Genomic DNA, 9,911 nt, shown 5'->3' on the forward strand with positions numbered 1-9,911 from the left:
CATTAAAATTATTAAAAAAATATTATAAAAAAAAGAAGAAGAAAGCACACTGCCAATGCAAAGGTACATGGTTCAAATCCACCAGCTGCTCCATGGGAGAAAGATGGACAATCTCCTTCAGTGCAATTCAGTGCTTCAGAAAACCCACTGGAGGAACGGCTGTGGGTTGATTCTGACTGCAAGGGACACAACAACTACCTGGGAAAGGGCCTCATTGGCTTCCTGTCAGGGTTTAGCATTAACCAGGGATGATAAACGAGGCCTCTGAGAAGATTCCATGCATCTTGGGTTTGGGGAGGAAGACTGCGTAATGGAAGGCAAATTATTTCTAATTTCTATTTTTTTTTTTACACATTTCTAGAAGTTTAGGGACATCTAGGTTTTCTCTAGATTAAAAGGACAACTAAAATCTCTCACACAATGAAGGCGTTTTATATTTTTTTCTACAAAATTCTTTCACAGTACTCTAATTATTTTGTAATTATCTACAATTACAAGTGGTACCCTCCCTTGTGAGTAAACAGACATAATTACTAGGCATTAGTTAAAACTTAGAAGCAGGCTAAGAGGCATATTTCTCATACACAATACACACATATATACTTGTTACATGCTGTCAAATTGCAGCCAACTCACAGCTTCCCCCCAGTGGATTTCAGAAGCTGTAAATCAGTGTGTGTGTGTGGGTGATTACTCAGCCTTCTTGCACAGTAGCTGTGGATTCGAAACACCTGTCTTTGGCCTGGCAGTACTATTTCTTACCCACTAGGCTACTGGGCTCTGGTGGCCTGATGGCAAGACGCAGCACTGCAATCTCAAATGAACGTGGTTTGAATCCACCAGCTGCTCCGTGGAAGAATGGGCAATCTCTTCCTGTTTGATTAACTGCCTCTGAAAACCCACTGGAGGGTCCAGTATGGGTTGGTTCCAACTTGACGGTACACAACAACAACAGGCCACCAGAATTCATACACACACATCTATACACACACATACAAAGGAAAACATTTTCTGACTTATGCCATGGGTTAACAAATATTTTTTTGTTAATGGCTGGACAATAAATATTCCAAGCTTTGTAGGTCTTATTACTTTATTCTGCTTTTATAATACAAAAATAGCTATAGACAGATAAGCATGACTGTGTTGCAATAAAATTTTGCAAAATCTATCAATGGCTTGATTTTGTCTTGTGAGCCATTGATTGCCAATTAATGGTTCAGATCAACACACTTTAATACGAAAACAAAGAATAGGTCAAGTTCATGTTGAAAGAAGAGCAGAAACAAAAACCAACTTTTCTTACTTTTTTATTGTTACAGGTATGAACTTTGATATGATAGTTATCGAAATGCTTCAGGCCTTTTGTTCATAGTGTTGTTATGTGTCGTGCTCAACTCGAAGGCAATCAACGACAACAACATTTTAAACATCCAAGTCCACCAATGGTTCCCTAAGGAGATGGGTAGTGCAGAACCAGCAGGGCTTTAGGGACCTCCACTGATGCCAGTCCCTTTCAAATAACTCCATCTTATAATTCATACATAGCAAGAGTTGAGTGCCTTCTTCTCTTTCACTGACCTTCCATCTTTCCAAGCATGATGACCCTCTCTAAGGAATAGCCTTTCCTAGCAATATGCCAGAGTATATGAGACAAAGCTTTATCATCTTTGCCTCCAAGGAGAACTCTGGTTGCACTCTCCAAGGTATATCTGTTTGTTCTTTTGGAATTCCAAATTATTGAAGAGCCATGGTGTCAGTTTGAGGACTAAGGTATACCTGATCCAGACCATGGTCTTTTAAATTACTTACAATGCATCTGAGAACTGGACAATGAATAAGGATGACAGAAGAAGAACTGATGCCTTTTAGTTGTGATGATGGTGATGAGTATGGAATACCCCATCGACTGCCAAAAGAACAACCAGATACATCTTGGAAATGGTGTAGCCAGAGTGCTCCTTGGAGGCCAAGGTGTTAAAGCTTTGTCTCACATAATTTGAGCAGGTTGTTAGGAGAGGCTATTCTTTGGAGGGGACATCATACTTGGAAAGGTGGAGGGTGTGTGAAGGAGAGGAAGGCCCTCAATTAGATGGACTGACACAGTGACTGCAACAATGGGCTCAAATATGCCAGGAATTGTGAGGATGGCACAGGATGGGACGAGGTTCAGAGCTGTTGTCCATATGGCCACTATGAGTCATACTCGACAGCACCCAACAACAAACACAATAGTGGTGCAGGATGGGGAACGACTTCATTCAGTGGTACATGAACACCTAACAACACCTAACCATTAACACCTAACAACAACAATCTGCTTTAAAGAGTCCTTTGGTGGTGAAATGGTAAAGCACTTGGCTACTAGCTAGAAGCCTGGAGGTTTGATTCAGCTCACAGGTACTTCAGTGATCTACTTCTGAAAAATTAGTCATTGAAAACCCCATGGGAACAGTTTTACTCTGACACACGTAAGGTCACCATGAGTTGGAGTTGACTTGATGGCAACCATTTTCATCTGCTCAAAATGTCCTTTATGCGTACACCGATCTTTCTTTTCAGGCCCCACTCCTTCCCTAAGATAAAAGTCTCTACCAAAGCCCCCAGCATCTCCTAGTGTCCAAAGGCAAACTCACGACTGTCTTCTTCACTCCTGGCTTACTCTCCTGTCTGACCTCCTGACTCTGAGTGACATCTGTCCTTTCAAGAAACTTGGGGGATGGAGAGCCATCTCTCTTCCCTCCTTCAGGCCGCAGCCTGGTTCACAGACGCTGTTGCTACAATACTGCTGGAAGGAACTACTCTTCCATTGCAAAAGTATGAGGTTCAAATCCACATGCTCCATGGGAGAAGGCCAGGCAATCTCCTCTCTTGAGATTTACAGCTTCTGCAAACCTACTGGAGGGTCAACTATGGGTCGGTTCTGACTCAACGGTACACAACAACAAACAACTACTGGCCCAAACTACTGCAGCACTTTTCTTTCTGCCTGCAGGCCTCCTACAGGGGCGAGTGCAAGTTCAAGTTCAGTTTTAATATCATATGTGACCATATCATTCTTTCGTTTAAGAAACTTTCCTACGACTTCCAGATGCTCGGCTCCAACCTGATGCAGCACCCTGAAGGCTTCACAGCCTAGCTCCCCACTTCCTTCCACTCTTTACCCACTTGCTCTCCCATATGCGTATCTTTCAAGGATCCTAATTACAGAAAAGCAAGCTGCTTACTTCACAAAGTTCAGACGGCACTTCCTCCTCCTCTGCGGTCTCCAGTCCCATGGCTGTTCTGTTCATTTCTGCTTTAAAAAAATGTGTGTGTGTGTGTGTGTGTGTTTTTAAAAGAAGCTAAGTTCTATTAAAGATGCATGTTATTGAATTGTCATTACTGATTCGAGAGCTCTCAAAGGCAGGAAGCATGTTTTATTCATCTTAGCATCCTCATAGTACATACAGGAGAACATCCAAAAACAGTTCTTTGAACAAAGAAACAGAAATAACAACGGTTCTTAAATAAAATATAGTGCTTTTGTACTACGAAGATTTTTATTTTAAAGTCTGATTGCTGTTGTGTACTGCTGAGTAGGAGTCAATGGACAGCTGACCCTCCAGTGAGTTTCAGAAGCAGTAAACTGCATAGTAGGAGACTGTTTGTCCTTCTCCCCCAGGGCCGCTGTTGGCTTCAAACTGTGTGCATTTGGAATTGGAGTGCAACTTCTTACCAGTAGACTCCCAGAGCCCTTCTGATTAGGTTGCTCTATTATCTGACTAATGTAGTCGTGTTGCCATAAAGTTGCTTGCAACTCATAGTGACCCTATGTACAACAGCTCTGAACCCTGCTCTATCCTGAGCCAACCATACTGTCTCTGACACACCTAACCCCATTACCCTAGTCACTGAGTAAATCCATCTCATCCAGATTCTTGTTTTCTTGCACTTTCCTTCCACCCTCCAAGAATGCTGTCCCTCTCCAAGGACTGGTCCCTCCTTGCATCATGCCAAAAATATGTCTGAAGGAGCCGCCTGGTTTCACCTTCTCCAGGACAAAACTCTTCTCCTAACAGTCTATGGTATATTCAATGCTCTTCTTCAGCACCACAACTCAAAGGCATCAATTCTCCTTCTATCATCTTTAGCTTTCTGACGCAAAGCAAGTAATTGTGAAGACCATGGCCAAGATCAGATGCATCTTAGTTTCCAGACTGGCACCATTGCTCTTCAGTACTCTGGAGCGGTTTCTGACAGCAGATTTTTTCCAACTCAATTAGTCTTGATTTCCTAGTTGCTGGTATCAAGAGTGTTGATTGTATTGTAATATGGAGCAGGGTGCTTAAAAGAGAGCCCTGATAGCACAAAAGTGAAGGGTTTAGTTTTCAACAGAAAGCTTGACAGTTCAAATTCACTCAGTGGTTGGCAGGAGAAAGACCTGGCAATCTGCTCTCATAAAGATTACAGCCAAGCAAACCTGATGGGTCAGCTCTACTCAGTCACACGGGATTGCTCCGAGTAAAGACCACATTGATGGCAAGAAGCAGCAATTTTAATGTGACGTGGAGGAGAGCTGTTTTCTACATTGTGAATGCAAAGCTACAGATTCAAAATCTAACTATCAAAGGCCATTTTTAAATATGATAATGTTGACTATACTATTGAACATGCCATTTCTTTTTAATTTCTTAAAAAGAAATTGGAATGAAACAGCATACAGAGTTGGATGCATGCCACACTGCCAAGTTATTTTATGAACACAAGGAACATTATCGCCCCTGGACAGAACCCAAGGCCCTTTCGTAGTAAGAGTCCTGGTCGGTGAGCACACAGCAAAGGCCCTGCGCACCATCTGTTCATCTCCCAGCACGCCTGCTTGTTCCAGGCAGCCAGTACACCGTCCACACAAAGCCATCCTGAAAAGGGCCCCTGCACATCACGAGGTGTGAAAGGAAATCTTGCTTACCTAGTCCTTTGACAAACTTCATAAGGCACATGATGTAACTGGTGGCTGCATTAGCAAAGACCTGGATGTTGTCGGTATTGAGAAAAGCTTCAAACACATCAAACACTGGAGCTTGACCTTTTCCTGAGGAAAGAAGAAGGCCGGGTTTTAGTAAAGTTATGTTTGACTCTTAGGGTACCTCCCACAGAGCCTTGGAAAAACGTCTATTGTAAGAATGTCCAGGCCTTTTGACAGGACAACTGGCTCAGCTCAATGCTGCACTTCTAAGCGTAGCCAGCAGAGACACTATAGCAGGCAACAAGAAAGCTCAGCTGAGACACTCAGGCAAAGCTATGTCTGTCCATCTAGTCAGATATGAGAGAGTTCTAAAAGACAGGTAAATATGTAGACTCTTGGAATCTCTCTGGATAGAAAAAGGGTATCTACAAATAAGAGAAAACAAGTCTTGGATAAATCTCTGATGGCATAACTTATTCACAGTTGTGTCGCCTGAGACTGTTATACTTAGAAGGGTCTGCGTATGGGGTGGCCCTTGGCTGGTGTCTGGGGACTTGGCTTTCAGGATGTTTCCAGCCACTGATGGGGGAAGAGCATGTTCTATGTGACTCCTCATGGGAGGGCAATCAATATGCAGATTTCTTTCTGATTCTGTCTGTGCCTTTTCTCTCACGACCTGGTTTTGCCTCTAATTACATTGCTGTGATAAACCAGAGCTTTGAGTACAATGATAACGCTGCCATCTCATGAATTCTGGCAAACCTTTGAACCCAAAAGTGATCTTGGGGAGCGGGACACAATATTCTGCTGCTGAGACATGTTTTATGCCCAATCATTACTAGCTAGCCTCAGTTCCTCTAATTAGAATGCCTATGTCTTCTATTTTTCTGGGTCTTACTGGTGTTAAAAATTCCCCTCATTGCCGTTGAGTCAGAACCTCCACACAGCTGACCCTCCAGAGGGTTTTCAGAGGGTGGAAATCACACAGGCAGAGATTTCCCATCTTTTCCCCATGAAGCAGCTAGAAGAGTCGAAGCTCACAGATTGCTAACCTTTGGGTTAGCAGCACACCTCACTATTGGATTTTATATTCAATTCTTCTTTGCTGTGTCACCAGAGCAGCAAAGGAAACAGTCTTCTTTTTGACATTAGGAGGGAAATTATCTCAGTTAACTGTCTTTCAGCCCTTTGTCCGAACTCTCAGTAAGAACAAGAATGACATTGTTCAGGGCATTTAGACTCCTGGCAGAAGAGAGGATCTGTGTTCCTGCTACACCGGTTATTTCCTGCTGATGAAACATCACCAAATGTCTTAGCCTAAAGGACTAATGTTCTATGCTTTAAAGATCATTCAAACTTTCTTACCCATGGAGTAATCACCAACCAGGTACTCCTTCACCTCAGACTTGTTCCCACTGTGCACTGTTTCCAGGGCACTGAACAAAGGCCGCCATCCTGACTGGATATGGGCAGAACACACTTCAACCAGCTCACCAATAGATGTGATCACCTGGAGAGAGACAGAAGCAAATGATTAAAAATGATTTCCTTAAATGCAGCAGAAGAATTTCTAGGAGGGATGATATATTTCTCTGTCCCCTACTTCTCACGAAATTTTAGTAAAAAGAATAACAAGAACCTAAATAATCTCAAACGAAAATCACCCAAATAAGCAGCTGCTGTGTTTCTATAATGACTAACAAACATATGACTGTCTAAAGAGAAAATGAGACACGTGGGCACAGGACCATGAGAGTGTTTCTGAAAGGGCCATAGAGAGTGATAGTAACACAGCCCCTCACTGGCCTAAAGCAAAAAGCAGATAAAGAGCTTGTACACCAGCCCCATGGTTCCTGTAGAGTGGCACCAGCAGCAAGGGGTTCGTTTATTCATTGTGGATTCAGAGACTATCAGCTGTGGTACTAAGAATGGGGTTTGTTAGGATAGTAAATTGGAGAGTGGGGGAGGCAAGGAATATCACCCAAAATAAGTCCAGGTTTTAGCCCATGTTCCAAGGCACAATTTCTCAATTAGTCCAGGCTCTGGTTTTAGTTCAGCAGTCAAATCCAAATCATCCAGCAAGGTTTGTCTCAAAGCAGTTATAAATCAGCTTGTCCTTCAAGCTTCTGGCAAAAATAGCAAACACCTTTTAACTGTGGCTTTTATCTCAGGGCTCCACTGCTTATATCTTGTCATAGTTTCTCCACAGCAATGCCATAGTCTCTCCAACACCAGAGTCTCCCTCAAGTCTTGATGTCTCATGTCTTGCCACCACAAGTCTTGCCCACCTCAAGTCTTGCTACTCAGTATGGGAAGCACTTTTCCTCTTATTCTAGTCCCACTGCTGTTTTACAAGACCACGTGTCTGCAGTGAAGATTGCAGGAGATCAGAGGGGGCTAACTGTAATGGCTAAAAAGAGCCAAATTTTAGGCTAATACCACAATGATGAATGGATGTATACCATAGCTGTCTGATGGACTGTTGAAAGAACAAACAACTATGTCTTAGAAAACATACAGAATGCTCCCTAAAAGCAAGGATGTTGAGATTTTGTCTTGTAGTTTAGACATGTAAGGGGCCAGTCTCTAGAGAAAGACATCATGCTTGGTAAAGCAAAGGATCAATGAAAAAGAAGGCAGCCTTCAATGTGATAGACACACAGTGCAGGCACAACAGTGATCGTTAAGGCTGGTGAAAAATCACTTTTTTTGAAAGCTTAAATCTTCATTTGTTTTGGATACAAGAAGGTGTGAGTCATTTGGAGCTATTACTGCAATTGACCCACCCCAGTGAGGGACAAATAACACATCTGGTCGTCTTAAGTTTAGGGCAAAGCTAAGAAATAAGATCAATCAGTCAGACTCAGACTCAAACTCTTTGCCATTGAGTCAGAACTGACTCCTAGGTGACCATCTGACAGATTTTTGGAGACTGGAAATCACATGAGAGGAGACTGCTCATCTTTCTCCATTGGAGTTGCTGCTCGATTCAAACTGCCAAAGGGTGCTACCTATCCAGGGTCTATGCTACCAGAGCTCCCTTGCTAGCTCTCTAGTAAGCACGTTCTGCAGCGTAAGCACTGACAGATGAGCTGAATACCAAATTGCATTTTTAAGGATTTAACCAGTTACTTAGACATAACTCCAGTTTCACTTTAATGTTTTTGAGAAAAAAACACAAAAACTCAATAATCCAACAAACCCCAATGTCTCATCCTGCTGAACACAGAGTCGCTCTGAGTTGGCATTAACTTGCCACACCTAAAAAGCAGCCTATCGGAGGGAAGACAAAAGAAAGGAAGGCCCCAGGTGGCTGGACAGTGATGCAGGAAGGGGCTCCAGTGTATCCGAGACAGTGAGGATGACTGACACGGGGCCGGCCAGGGTTCAGATCTGTTGTTCACGGGATTGCTATGAGTCATACTCAACTTGACGGCACTGAGCAACAACAAAAACAAAGATGACTAATATTGTTAAACAATTTTTCTTTTGTCGTTGTTGTTACTAGTGCTCTTTAAGGGCTCTCCTGTGGCCCTCATGGTAAGAAATTGCACTGCCAATCCCAAAACACACAGTTTGAAACTACCAGCTGCTTTGTGGGAAAAAGATGGACAAAGTCCTCCTCTGTGATTTACTGCCTCTAAAAACTTTGCTGGAGGGTCAGCTCTGAGTCAGTTGGGACTTGACTGGACGCAACAACAGAGCTCTTTATGGATTTGAAATTCAAGTCCTTCTTGAAATAGAATTTGCAAATAATTTTTGCATCACCTTAAACTTGTCTTTGTGGTGGGTTTGTTTTTTTTTGTTTGTTTGTTTGTTTCTGGGTTTAAAAAAATTTTTTTTTATGAAGTCTATTTCATCGACTTTTCTATCCAGAGTATTTGTCTAAACTGTGGTCTCAAAGATGGTGTCTTATGCTTCTTTCTAGACAATTTATAAGTTAAATTAACAAATTTTAAAAAATTTACAGCTTTAGCTCTTAGATTTAAGCCTGTGATCAGTTCTGGGTTATTTTTTTTTCATGAATGATAGGACGCAGTGGGCCTCGGTCCATTTTTATTGCCTCACTTACTTACTGCCATTGGGTCAGTTCTGACTCACAGCAGAATTTTGCCAAGTTTTGGAGGCTGTGACCACATCAGGAGGAGACTGCCCATCTTCTGCCTTTGCATATGGATATTTAATTGTTTTAAAAACATTTGATGAACTCACTATCCATTCTCAGAAAGGTACCCATTCTCATAACGGTATCTTGGTTAAAAAACTGATTAACTATAAATATGAAAATGTATTATTTCTGTACATTCTCTGCTGAACTGAATGTCTAGCCTTATACCAATACCATTCTGTATTACTGCAGCATCAGAGGAAATTTTGAAAGTAGATGGTATCAGTTCTCCAAATATGCTTTTGTTTTGTGCTTATAAATAAATTAGAAAACTGCCTTATTAATTACTTCAAAAAAACCTGTTGAAGTGACACTGTTGTAAAACAGGACTGACATCAGGGTTGGGGGGAGACTGAGAATGATGGGATAAATAATGTATACTGCATTGAAACAGATGAAGGAGAGAACTGTTTAAAAGGGATATGTGATTAGGTATTATTGTCATGACAAGAGTCCAGAAGGAAGCCTGCATAGTGGAGTGGACCTGGGGAGAGGGATTGTGAAACAATGAAATAATTTTTCCTTTACTTTTCAAAGAGAAGAGTGTGGGGGTGGGGCGGTGATGGGGGAAAAAGAGGTGGGCAGGGAGAAAAGTACAACAATGAATGAATGGAAAGGAGAAAAAAAAAAAAAACTAAACAAAAAAGCCAAAAATCTGCTGGAATTTTGATAGGGATTACACTAAACCAATTGAGGGAAAGTTACTTTAAAAATACAGAATCTTGTTGCACTTTTCTCCCTACCCACCCCCTCGGCCCAATTCACTCTTCTCCTTGAAAAGAAAGAAAACTCATT

The 9,911-nt window shown here is 42.0% G+C and overlaps 1 protein-coding gene across 1 annotated transcript in view; it reads right to left on the reverse strand.

Annotated features, from left to right (window-relative positions):
* Positions 1–9,911, reverse strand: part of KIAA1244 (KIAA1244 ortholog) — a 219,695-nt gene that overhangs the window by 27,482 nt on the left and 182,302 nt on the right. Inside the window, exons 23-24 of the mRNA XM_006884948.1 lie at positions 6,314–6,458; positions 4,952–5,074 (exon numbers count right to left, since the gene is read on the reverse strand). Of these exons, the coding sequence (XP_006885010.1) occupies positions 4,952–5,074; positions 6,314–6,458 (268 nt within the window). The remainder of the gene's footprint in view (positions 1–4,951; positions 5,075–6,313; positions 6,459–9,911) is intronic.

The sequence above is a fragment of the Elephantulus edwardii genome, unplaced genomic scaffold (genome assembly GCF_000299155.1).
Source record: "Elephantulus edwardii isolate Elephantulus edwardi_28Jun2011 unplaced genomic scaffold, EleEdw1.0 scaffold00039, whole genome shotgun sequence".
Classification (NCBI taxonomy): domain Eukaryota; kingdom Metazoa; phylum Chordata; class Mammalia; order Macroscelidea; family Macroscelididae; genus Elephantulus; species Elephantulus edwardii.